Raw genomic sequence first — 13,286 nt, 5'->3', positions numbered from 1 at the left:
TGCACTATCAATTTTTCATAAAACAGTTTATGGACACTACCTATAAATATGACAAATAGTAACCTATGAATGCATTTAGCTGTATTTTATGGAAAAACAAAACAATTAGTTTTAGGTGTAGAAATGTTATCAATTATATACATATATTAAAACCCAACGCATCTGACAACAGTAAACTTCCAGCGTTTCAGAATTTCGCCACATCACTTTAACAAAATTATTGTTTACATCCTTCTAAGTTTAACATCGACATCAGTTTGTAACCATCCACATCACTTTGTAAATTCCTCCGCCCCTTTCTTCTTCATTCATCTCCCCGACTATCTTCCTTTCTTCTTCATTCGTCTCCCACTGTTCCTTTGATTCTCCCGACGACTTCATCCAAAAATATAGGATTTCGATTTCTCTCACCAAAAACTTTTGCGCTCTATTTCCGCCACCAAACGCCTGTAACCAAGTGCATGTAATCTGAGGAATTTCGGTATGTTGTTGGTTGTTTCAACCCATCGCCTTCTCTACCGGTCGAATTTCTTTTCATCGGCTACATGTTTCACAGTTTATGCTTCCACGTTTTCTCCACCGTCTTTCCTCTTATCCTCTGCTTCACCAACAAATCGAAACCCAAAACAATCTCAATAACCATCCAAACACATCACCAGTCGGACCAAAACAATCTCAATTATCCTTCAAAAATCAAAATAATCAGCGAACGAACCCCATAATTCGAAATCGAAATCGAAAGAGGAGCAGTAACCAAACGAAATTCAACGTGCGTTCTTCAAATATTTCTAAATTTCCCGACAAGTCAGGTATGTAATCGCTAAGGATTTCCAATTACATAAAAAAACATTGATGGCAACTATCGGTTGGTATTGACCAGAACATACATCACTTTCTTTGAACCCTCAATTTCGTGTGGGCGTTTCCTTCAAATTCTTATATATGTTTGTGTTTTATGTAGTTTTAATATAAGTTTTCCATTGTTTTTGCCCTTTATGTTCGAGGTATAGAAGGATATCATAAATAGTGGTATCGTTGGTGGTGGAATTAAAAAAAAATTGATTTGCACACCAACTTTTTGTTCATATGTCTCAATGAACTTCACTTACTTGATTTCAAAACTGGTTGCTTACTCCAACGTAACTTTCTTTCAAATCATAGTGTCTTCCATGAAATTCAGTCATCACTTCAAATATCTTAACATCTTTCCTATTTCTTCTATTTTATCTTACAGTGTTCTCGGAAAACATCTTGATTCTCTCCAATGAGTCTAATATGTGCTACACAACCTTTCTTTTTTTGTTTTGTATGAATTCAGGTGTGTGAAATGTGAATCTTTTAACTTGATTGAGTTTTTGATGGATTTCTTCATGTTTCTTTTGTTTGTTGCTGTAAGTTAGATCATTGCAACAAGTCCCATGACTTAAATGTTTGTAAATAGCAATTAAGGATTACTCAATTGGTTCATGTCAGTTCTAATCTACCCTTTGTCACAGGTGTTATATTGCTTTTTATATTTTCATCCATGCCATAGGAGAGGTTGAATGGTTTAGTCATGTTTCCATTAGTTTCTCTTAATTCCTTTTGTTTTTACGTTATAAATTATTATATTTTATAGAATTAATGGTAACTTTTAAATTGTTCATATTTTTGGTTTTGAAACTGTAGGATGATTGCAGGCATCTAAGGCAAAGTATAAAGTATGCATGGTAGCAGTGTATTGTAAGTGTTGTTGAACTGCACCAAATAACAACATACTTTTCAGTTTTACCATTTTTTTTATTTTATGTTGTTAAACAAGTTAATAAACAAATGCAAGAAATAATTGGTAATGTTTCAGTATGCATGTGTAGCTTATGTTCAACACTGGTAACTTGCCTTTCTACTTACACCTTTTAATTAAATGGAATGATAATGTGTTTTGTAAAACAACTATTTGTATACTTCGTTATTATTAAATGATAAAATAATCAACTTCTTCGTTTAGCTACATCTTTGCATGTATTACTATCAAGAAGACTTCAAGAATACAAAAATAATCTGATGTTGATGTAACCTTTGAGTTTAATAGGGTGGCTATAGAACATGAATGTTTAAAGTTACTAATGCATATGATATACAAGACCCACCTTGGATTACTTCATTGCTAATGAAGAATTTTTATAGGAGTAATGTTAAAAACAGGGTTAGATTTTAAATTGATAAGAGAAATTGTTATTTATTGAGAAGGCGGCAGATAAAGGCTGAAATAGAGGCTTAGGAACTAAATATTTACAAAGCATTCTTAAAATGTTATAAATTGGTGGAACTTTGAAAGTGTAACGTCATTTGGGGCTTCCTTGAGTTGGAGATCATCATAATGAACAAACTTTAGCTTGCATATTTCATATTCTAACAAATATAACGATATATATATATATATATATATATATATATATATATATATATATATATATATATATATATATATTGCATTATTGTGACGAGGGATATTAGGAGATCATAAGAGTTGAGCAACTGCATCAATTGCATATCTTTATATTCTTCTCTTCTTGGTTGTGTTTCATGTAATTTATAACGCCCTCAAAATGAATTTTCGAAGAGCAAACGTTAGAATCTTAATTTATTTTTACATATTATAATATTGTTTTTTTTATTAAAATGTTACAATGGATGCCATTGACCTATTTACAAAAATCTTAAAATGCATCTTCAACCTCACACATAATATGCCCGTGGAATTCTAATATATATGATGATTAAAAAAGTCCTACTTATTTCAAAAAATTAGGAATCACTTAAATAAAAGCGCCAATTTTGCTGAATGCAGACACGTAAGCGGAAGTTATGGGAAAAAGAGATTTTTGAGGAACTTGTACCCCATGGCGCAGGTACTATTATCAGCATCATGTATTTGCTATGAATTTAGTTTATTTTTGAATAACAATTGTAAATGACTAATTTAACCATTTATGCTCATGTGCAGATCCATCACAGTTTAGGCCTACCAAGGAATTATCTTTTGTGAAACATCACATTGTTTCTTTTACCAGTACTCCAACAATATTTTACCTTGTAAGGGAGTTATATATAACAAAGTGAAATAGTTTTATAATTATTATATCTGAAATTTATGTGCAAACTAATCACTAATAGTTTTTTAAATTAAAAAAAACATACACAAAGTATATAATTTCAATAGTTAGTTTTTAAGAAAACTATGAGTATGATAGTTATAATGATTCACACTCAACAAAGAGAAAACCTAAAAAAAATTATAGAACATTTACCAGCATCAACACTAACTGTATGGGCCTAAGAACAAAACCCACTTCAAAATAGAAAAAACCCCCAAAAAAAACCCGACCCGTGGTTCACCACGGGTTCACTTACTAGTTTTAAATAAGCAATAAAAATATGAAACAAATTTCCACATATCCAGTAGCCACAAAACATATTTGGAAATGATCCATCACATAAGTTTTGATGTTTGTGTAAGTATGAAGATTGGTTCGCCTAAGGTTGTGTAGGTAAACAGACAACTTGGTAAAGCTTTTACGTGCTCACTCTCTGAAAAACTCATCTTGAAGCAGTTATAAGAGATAATTACGGATGATCCGAAGTAAACGTCTAACTACATGAGGTATCATCATCATATCATACTATATTATAAATGAAACATTTTTCCTTTCACCACATTCATTTGAAACTCTCATGCATTTTCCTTTCATCACATTCATTTGAAACTCCCATGACTTTTCAATTTCTTTCTAATAATAATTATAAGTTGGTTAATAAGGCTAAATAAATATCAAACCTAAAGTGTAATTATATATAAACTAAATTTCAATATTAAAATAATATCTTTACTTCTACTTATAAAGTTATGTTTTTTTTTTATTTTTTTTAACTTTTAACATATTATACTTAATTTATTAGTTTTAATATATTTTTGGATGTAAACCATTATTATTTTAAAAGATTCAATTTTCGAACAATTTGTATAAAATATTTAAATTATTAATTTGAATATAATATTATAGGGTCAATTTAAATATAAATTTTAGTTGAACTTAAACAACCCAAAGAATATTCTGTAAATATTTAAAAGTGATTAATTGTAGTGTCTTTCTAATAATGATTATAAGTTGGTTAATAAGGTTAAATAAATATCAAATCTAAAGTGTAATCATAAATATAATAAATTTCAGTTTTAAAATAATATCTTTAATTCTACTTATAAAGTTATGTCTTTAACTTTTAACATATTATATTTAATTTATTAGATTTTAATATGTTGTTGTATGTAAACTATTATCAGTTTAAAACTACAACTTTTGAACAGTTTGGATAGAATACTTAAATTGTTAATTTAAAAATAACATTACAATGTCAACTTAAATATAAAATTCAGTTCCACCTGAAAAAACCAAAACATATTTTTTAAATAGTTAAAAGTGATAAATTGTAGTGATAAATACAAAAACTAAATTGTAATCTTAATTTAACTAAACTATTTCCTAAATATATTTTTATAATTGTTAAAAGTTTTCAAATAAATAGCTTAAAATAACTTACAGTAACAATAGTTAAAAATAACTCTATATAAATAATTATATTGTTACCTTTAAAATCAAAAAATAATGTTTGATGTTTTAAATAATTATAATGATAGAAATTAAAACATTAAGCAAATAAAATTTAAAAAATTAATTAACAATAACAAAAACTATAAATAACATTAAATCATATATTATATTTAATTTTATTCATGTGTAATTCGCGGATAGAATTAAGTCAAACGATTGAGATTATGCAATTAAAATAGATGTATATATTATCAGATAGTTCAAAATAATCAATATATTATATTAATTTAATATACGAATTATTATATCAAATTTAACAATAACGTTATTGCTATATTTAAAAAAAAACATATATTTGTAAAGACTTCAATTATATAGGTGTTTCTGCGCAACGCGTGAGCATTCGCCTAGTTTATATGTAGGGGTTAAAAAATGACGTTTTTATAATCCGGAATGTCTGTCTGTGACTCAGTATTATCACATCTAAGTACAAAGCTGATAATCGTACTTAGATTCTTCTTTCAGACAGTGATACATCGGAATAAACTTTATCGGTATGAAATGGAGATTTTGTTTCAGACTAGAAACTCTTAAGTGAATACTTCTGTTCCGAAATGTTCTATTACGAAGATAATGATGATTAATTTTTAAATTGGTTATTATTATTAAAATAATTATTTATATAGACTTACTTTCCCTGAAAGAAAAATAGTATTTACAAATTTACTAAATGGATTTGTTTATGACTTAATGCTCTAACGAAAAAAATCATCTAACGGTTGGGCTTGATTAAAACGTCCATAGTCTATGATCTGACGGTCATGACGATTTGTCAACAACAGTCGGTGCTCGTACCGGAGAAAAACCCTGCTCTTCTTTCTTTTTCGGATCTACGATTGCAGCGGGTTCTCACCCGATACCCTGCCATTTGCCCCACTCTCTGTTTCCCTCTATCGCTCTGTCACGAAACAACAATTGTATCTCAGTTTTCGATCGCCGATGGGTTCACTCAAAATGGAAGACATGTCTCTGCCGACGCTCTTCGAGCAGGCTCGTAAAATTCACCTTCTGGCAACCGACTCTGCCGCCGACAAGGTGTGTATGTGTATACATGTATATTCTTCTTCGAGTTTATTTACATGTGCATATTATGCGATCATAATTTGTTATTTATAGGAGGTGTTGAGAAAGGGCTGTGAAGCATTACAACAGTGCGAGGAAATGATTAGCAAATTAGGGTTGTTTTCAACTAACGAGACCAAGGAAGATATCAGCACTACAAATCTCAAATATATTCTGGTAATTACAAGCTTGTAATTCTCCTGTTTGTTATATAGATCGTTGAGAACTTACGTGTTTGTGTTCATTTATTATTGGGTAGATTTTATGTGATATAGTTTGAGGTTAGCTTTAGGATCAGTTAAACAGGAAATGCTGTATCTTAGTCTTTTGGTTTTGTTATTTATCAATTTACACAAAGTTTCAGTATGAAAAGGATAGCCAACTTTTTTGTGTTATGAAAAAGTCTTATGTAAACCTAATTGCATTATGTTGTATTGGGCAATACGTAGAGTGGGCGGATTAGACCAAAAAGTTAAAACGTAGCCTGGTATAAATTATAATAATACAAAATGATTTGTGTGAAGTTGAGACTAATGGCTAAATGTTTGTCGTTGCTAGTGACAAACACAAACCTCTAGGACTGTGTTTAGCAAGTATTATATGGTTTTAACTATTATGACTCACTTTATTTGGTGCCCTTTGAATGCTAAAATCTTCTGTCAGTGTTAGAAGAGTCATTTTTATGTGGTGAATAAGTAAGATTTGAAGAGGTTATTAAATTGTAACGAATACGGCTTGTTATGGGAACAGGTGCCGTTTTATCTTGCTGAATTGACAGAGAAGACTGGTGAGGAAGACAGGATAGAGATTTTGAAGGTTGCACAGGCCAAGTCAAAGGTATTGTTAATAACTGTCTGCAGTGTTTTGCATACGTACCTAACTTTGAAGGACATGTCCTTGTGTAGGAGTTTCTTTCATTCTGTGATGCAATGGAGCTTGTACCTGAAGATGAGTTGGAAACATCTGAACAAGGAGGTCAGAATAGTTTTGTAGATAGAAGGGCTAAGAAGGTAATATTATATTATATTAAATTCCCTTGAAACTAACTACTGCTTTCAATAACAATTAACATAAGTTGGGTGATTGTAGATTGCTCGTTTCAAGCGCCAACGTGCTGCAGAGTCAAAGCTTTTAGAATTAAAGGAACGCAAAGAACGACGTGGGCGTTCAACTAAAGCTGCAGCCCCACTGTCTACTCCTGCCGATGTCAATGATGTGCTAGATGATGATGATGATGGTGAAGAGGAAAGGGAGGTGAGTTTTAGGCTTTCAGTGCATGAATTCATGATTATGTTTGGGCTTCACTTATTTTATATTATTATTTGTTTTTGGTAAATTTGTAGGCATGGCTTACAACAATCTCATTGGCTATCTGCAAGGTTAGTGTGTGTAGTTTTTGAGTAAGTTTCTTGTTTCCATTCTGATGAAACCATATGAATGATGACAGGCTCTTGATCTAATGGAAATGCTGAAGAAAGAGGAGGAAATGCTTTCTGCAATAAAGGAAAAGAAAGAGCAGGTATAAGCTGATGAGAAATGGATGATGATGATGATGATGATGATGTTGAGAGTTTGTGTATTTTATTTGCATTTTGCAGGAAGGAGGAATTGAAATTTCCGAGGCTATACTCGAGGAACGTGCGAAAACAGTAGAAGACTGGCATCGAAATGCCGCTGCTCGTGCTCGATACATGAAACCAGCAGCACCAATTACATGTGCTACTTTTGCTCAAGATGTTTTGGAGGGAAGGGCCAAAGTATCACAGCCACACGATCACAAACACCAACAACCGCTCTTGTTTGGGCCGGCTAGTCTTGTGGGACCCGGTGGTGGTACAAGCCACAGGGAAAGGATTGCTGCACAGGTTTTCCAACCTGGTCACAGGTATCATCATCATCATAATTGTAATGATTGCAATTACCAATTTTATTTTATTTTATATCAATATATTGAATTGATTGATGGATGATATGTGTTTCAGAATGCCAACAATGAGCATAGAAGAAGCTGGGTTGAAGGAGATGGATATGATGAATAAATGGCAAGAGAGGACTGCTAAGATGATAGAAGAAGCCAATACTTCATGGCATAACGACAAGTGGAAGCCCAGGGCAGGTGGTGGTGAGGATGATGAAGATGAAGATGAAGATAGGACAAGAGCTTTTGATGACTGGAAAGATGAGAACCCTCGAGGCGCAGGCAATTCAAAGCTCACTCCTTGTGGCTAGCTTTGCTTTGCTTTGCTTTTTCTGAATACTGCTGCTTCATGTTGTACACGTCATGTCATTCATAATCATTTAAGGCAGATCATATGGAGATTGGTGGATAGATTATATATTTTTGCTATGTAGATTAATGATGAAACAATAATCACTATAAAAGATTATGTTATGCATATCACAAACTTGTCTACTTTAGTATTTCCATGGAAAACCACCACTTTAGCTGGGCAGTGGGCAGGCTCAATTCTCATCTGAAACAATGTGGGTGGTATCTCTTCATTTCTTTTTGAGGGCATTAGTTAATAGGATCCGCAACTACACATTTCAATGGTAAATAACACCCCATTGTACATGAACTCGCTTGATTTAGGTTTAGGCTCTCTAATGGAAAAAAAAAAAAACCTCTTTATTATTCACACTATAATACTTAATTTAGGTTTAGGCACTCCAACTTGACTCTATGGCTAATGCAATCAAATAAAAGTTTTTTTAGACCTTGTAATCTTTGTTGATCGACTTAACATATTTATTTATTATAAATTGGGGATCAATTCGGTAAAATGCAATAATTGGAAGTACTAAGAATGTCCGTTGAAAAAGTTGTAGAATCAGCTTTGTCCAACCGCTGTAATTGAAGGGAATTTTCGTAATTTACTCTTAGAAACTTGAAACACCCCCAGACCCAAACCCAGACCTATATGCAAAGGAAAGCAGTGCAAAAAGGGCAGTTGGTGACGATGAACAAGTGTTCAACTAGAAAGTAACATATCCACATTCTGACTGTGCGTGCGAGAGACAAACAAATTCACAGTCTTCGCAACCCCGATTCATTTCGATTTTCGAGCATCATCATGTTTTCACCTAACCAACAGGTATCGATTTTCCGTTAGGGCTCGCATTTCTTCTTGTTTGTTCAACATGGTCGATACTTTTTTTTTTTGGAAAGATATTGAAATGTTTTCTAGGTTGAAATTTTGTGTAGGAGTGAGTATAGGACAATTGCTTCGTTAATTAGTAGTATTGGTGCTGGGGGCTATATTTAATTTCTGAATTTTGTATCTCTTCATCTTCTCCTTCTCTTCGTCTTCTTCCTTGAGAAGGGGAAAACTAGATTGTAGTCCCCCTCCTCCCTTTTTCACCGCACACACACTCCCATTTTTCAAAATGTTTGACCGTTGAAATATATATATATATATATATATATATATATATATATATATATATATATATATATACACACACACACACACACTTAACCCTTCAGTTTTTATTTTCACATCCTATTCCTCCCCTTCAGTATTCTATCACACACAACACAAATGTCGTCGTCATCTTCTTCGTCTTCTTCTTCTTCATCATCGGATGACTGGGTGATGAAGGCAACAATGTTTGCCGCAACAATGGTAAAAGAAACAATCAACATGTTGGTTGATGAAGCCGAAAGTTCACGTAAAAGAAGAAAAAAATCTGCTTTATGCAGAGATCGTGAAGCTGCACAGAGACATGATCATCTTGTACGTATAGTTATTTGGTAAATTAAATTTTAAATATGTATTCAAAATTAAAGTTGAAAAAGTTAGCGAGCCTAATTGCATGCTTCATATACAAGTCAAAGTGGGAATGCAAAACAGCTTGTAGTTGTAAAGGAGAGCAGGTGTGAGATGAAATTGTTTCATCCAGATTTAGAATGAATATTCAGAAACATTTCTTCTTACTTTCAGATGCCAGCAGTACATGCACAAGCAAAGCTGTTAAGTGTACAAGTTCCTTCACCTTCACCTTCACCTTCACCAACACCAACCAACTATGCTGCTGCTGCTGCTGCTCAGAATGACTCATACTCACACTCACCTTATGCTGCTGCTGCTAATGCCATCCATGGAATGCCAAACCCAAACCCTGCATTTTCTCACGCAGAATCACTCGTCTCTTCTTCAAAGGTCGTAAATTCCAATCTTTTAATCAGTATTTTTTTGTATCTTAACACTTATGCTGCTTATTTATCTTTGCAGAAGCTTGAGGATGAACTGCTTTTGCTAGGACGGAATATAAAAGACCATGAAGAAAACATTGAATATCTAAAGACTCAAATAAGCAGCTTAGATGACCAGATTACAGATATTCAAGGTTTTTCTTTTTTTCTTTAAATAGCCATATCTGTTCAGTATCCCCTTTTCTTTTTTCTTTTTTGAAAAGAAAAAAAAGAAATTGTTTCTCATGTCATGTAAATATCTGTTAGTTACTCTTGGAAAGAAACATTCATCAAGCCCACATATGACAGAAGATAAGGATCTGTCTGAGCAGGCAACAGTTGAACATATAATGCAGCATCGCAAATCAGCTGCTTCCATTGTATGCCAATTCAAGTATGATGGCGCTCATGATGATCATCCAACTGCTATTAAAGATGTTGTAGGTGTTGTTGCAACTCTTGGAAAAGTTTATGATGATAAACTTAGCAGGTTAGTCAGATTGTAAATATAGTTTTGTAGATCATTGATTGATATGAATTATGAAACTTGTATGGAATATGGATGGCAGGCTTCTATCCGAGTACCTTGGGGTAGATACCATGTTAGCATTAGTTTGCATGACATATGATGATGGTGTTAAAGCTCTTGAAACTTATGACACAGAAGGAGCTGTAAGTAAAAGCTGTGGGATTTATGGGGTTGGAGCTTCCATGGAAGGGCGATTCAATGTGATATGTCTTGAAAATCTGAGACCATATGTAGGGGAGTTTATGGCTGATGACCCACAAAGGAGGCTTGCTCTTGTGAAACCAAGGCTACCCAATGACAGATCTCCACCAGGGTTTCTAGGGTTTGCTGTAAATATGATCCATATTGATATTCCACATCTGTCTTCTCTCACAAGCAATGGATGTGGTCTTAGAGAGACTCTTTTTTATAGCCTCTTCTCAAGGCTGCAGGTTTACAGAAGCAGAGCACATATGCTACAGGCAGTCCCTTGTATATCTGATGGAGCCATATCACTTGATGGTGGGATCATAAGGAGCAATGGTGTCTTTGTTTTTGGCAATCGGTAAGTAAGAAATTAGATGCTTATATTTTTGTTTGTTTATCAAGATATATATATATATATATATATATATATATATATATATATATATATATATATATATATATTAAATTCTTAGTTTGGTTGTTTGTTCATCTGATCTGATAGGGAGAAGGAGATGGATGTTAGATTTGCAATAAGTAGTTATCTGCCTGAGAATTTGGTTGAAATTGAAAAGAAGTTGAAGGAGTTGAAATGGGAAAAGGAAACACTGGTGGAAACACTGCAGATTGAAGAACCAATCTTGGCAAACATTCGCTACACTTTTGAATTTAAGAAGCAAGATTTTGTCAGGTTCATGGCCCAATGCTCACCGTATGCTGCTATGCAGGTAAATGAATCAACATCCTTTCCTATTTTTGACAATTTCAAGATCTTGATAAAAATTTCTTTTTCAAATGTTATGCTTATGCAGTACCCAGTTCCAGCTACTCCAAGAAGATCAACGCCTAGATGATGATATAACTGATTTCTGAATGAAGATTTTATTAAAATTGTAGGTTAGGTTATGCAAGTCAGTCTATAGTTTATGATTTTGAGTGTGTGATAAAGGGTAGCCAAGCCAAGTAGTGCTTCTTATTTAGTTTGTTGTTTGCCCAACATAACCATAAACATACATCTGATTGAAGCATGTTTCTGCATAGGACAACATGCTGTACATTGGTGGACCCTTAAAAATTCTAGTTGGGGGTAAAAAGATTTCCCAGTGGTTTTTTCAAAAAAGATTTGGTCTTTATTATTATTTTTTTTATGGGAAATTAATAAATTTTAAACACCGTGTATCTGAAAAAAATATAACCCAATTTTTTTTTTTTTTTTTGCAAAATAACCATTTTGTCCGGAATGAGGCATTCCGGACCAAGAAAAAACATTTTTTTGACAGTACTCAGGAATGCCTAACTTTGGAGTATTGTTCATATTCTGGACTAAAATTTCGGATTTCGGAAAAAAAAAACTCCGGAATTTCAAGAACAAGTTCGAAACCTGAAGAACAATTCTTGAATTTCAAGAAAAAATCATTTTTTTTTCTTAATTTAACAAAAAATTAAACAAACATAATAATATGAACTATATACAATATAAGTGTATCAGATTAGACATTTTATTGAAAAACGTAACAAAATGTAGCATTCGGAATCCCAAAAAACAAAATAATTTCTTTCAAAATAAAAAATTAAAAAAAATGAAAATAGATGAAGAATACTTCGCTATGAACAATACTTCGGAATTAAGCATTCCGGAGAAAATGGTTATTTTTCAAAAACTGAAAAAATATGGTTATTTGCTTTGAAAACCTCGTTTATAATGGTTACTTTACTCAATTTTCATTAATTATTTATTTTATTATAATGAAAATATAACCATAAATAAGGTCTTTATTTTTACATTTATTCCAAATCTTTGACATAACCAAAGAAGTTAAAACCAAAGATGGTCTCTTATATTGGTTTCTCAATTAATCAAACGTCAAAAAATACTAGGTTTTTTATCTTTTCGATTTTGACACTATTAAATTTTCTTAATTCGAACATTGTGTTTTTCAATTTTGTTCGGTTTTGATCATATTTCCGGTCAACGGATTCAAAATGATGTGACATTTTTTGATGGTGTGGCGTTAATATGACATGATGATATGTCACTGTTAAAAGTGAAAAAAAAAAAACTAAAATAGTGATTTTTGTGAAAACTATAATGTGTGTCAAAATCAAAAAAATAAAATAAAAATTTAATGCCCTATGTTACATTTACCGGTGAAAAAAAAATACAATCAATATTATAGGTGAAAAATATTACCTTGAAGATGAGATTATTAAATGAAACATGGCAACCAAAATACACACAAAAGACTTGGTTTTAGGAGCGTTAACTTAAGTCCCTCTTCTATAACAACCCAAGTTATATCCTTTTTTTTGACCGACCTTCCATGTTAGCGTGGGTTTAATACAATTCAATTCAATTTTCATATAATTAAAATAACCTTTATTTTGTGGTAGGTTAAATTAAAATAACATGTATATACTATATAGTATTATAGGAAAAAGTGATTTAATTTAGATGCAAGAGAAGGGGAATAGAAAAAGGAAGGTTCTACCGAGAATTGAACTCGGGTTACTGGATTCAGAGTCCAATGTCCTAACCGCTAGACCATAGAACTAATTTGTTTACTCTCTTGTTAATATTTATTATAACATATTTAAATAAGATACAAAGATAGTAGTTGGTACTCGTCAGATTTTACCCAAAATATGAAATATAATACCATCCCTTATT

At 32.2% G+C, this 13,286-nt stretch overlaps 2 protein-coding genes and 1 non-coding gene across 4 annotated transcripts; 2 read left to right on the top strand and 1 right to left on the bottom strand.

Annotated features, from left to right (window-relative positions):
- The first annotated feature begins 5,459 nt into the window (after positions 1-5,459).
- Positions 5,460-8,116, top strand: LOC111888807 (PP2A regulatory subunit TAP46). Its single transcript, XM_023884916.3, has 9 exons — positions 5,460-5,684; positions 5,766-5,888; positions 6,462-6,548; positions 6,617-6,721; positions 6,801-6,965; positions 7,055-7,090; positions 7,159-7,230; positions 7,310-7,596; positions 7,694-8,116. Exons 1-9 carry the CDS (start codon positions 5,589-5,591, stop codon positions 7,938-7,940), a joined length of 1,218 nt encoding a protein of 405 aa, XP_023740684.1. The 5' UTR covers positions 5,460-5,588; the 3' UTR covers positions 7,941-8,116.
- Positions 8,117-8,598: 482 nt separating this feature from the next.
- LOC111888806 (protein DEFECTIVE IN MERISTEM SILENCING 3) lies at positions 8,599-11,673 on the top strand. 2 transcript variants are annotated; one of them, XM_023884914.3, is made up of 8 exons: positions 8,599-8,806; positions 9,232-9,448; positions 9,656-9,874; positions 9,947-10,061; positions 10,174-10,396; positions 10,476-10,979; positions 11,124-11,346; positions 11,431-11,673. In XM_023884914.3, exons 2-8 carry the CDS (start codon positions 9,254-9,256, stop codon positions 11,470-11,472), a joined length of 1,521 nt encoding a protein of 506 aa, XP_023740682.1. In that variant the 5' UTR covers positions 8,599-8,806; positions 9,232-9,253; the 3' UTR covers positions 11,473-11,673. The 2 variants fall into 2 exon arrangements, with proteins under 2 accessions (XP_023740682.1, XP_023740683.1); XM_023884915.3 differs by lacking the exon at positions 9,232-9,448 and having other exon boundaries at positions 8,603-8,806.
- Positions 11,674-13,098: 1,425 nt separating this feature from the next.
- On the bottom strand, positions 13,099-13,170 carry TRNAQ-CUG (transfer RNA glutamine (anticodon CUG)). Its single transcript has one exon. It is a non-coding gene; the product is annotated as a tRNA-Gln (tRNA).
- Between the last annotated feature and the right edge of the window lie 116 nt (positions 13,171-13,286).

The sequence above is a fragment of the Lactuca sativa genome, chromosome 2 (assembly GCF_002870075.4).
Source record: "Lactuca sativa cultivar Salinas chromosome 2, Lsat_Salinas_v11, whole genome shotgun sequence".
Taxonomy (NCBI): Eukaryota; Viridiplantae; Streptophyta; class Magnoliopsida; order Asterales; family Asteraceae; genus Lactuca; species Lactuca sativa.
Note: the sequence above shows the minus strand (reverse complement) of the source record. Positions and strands in the feature narration are given on the sequence as shown.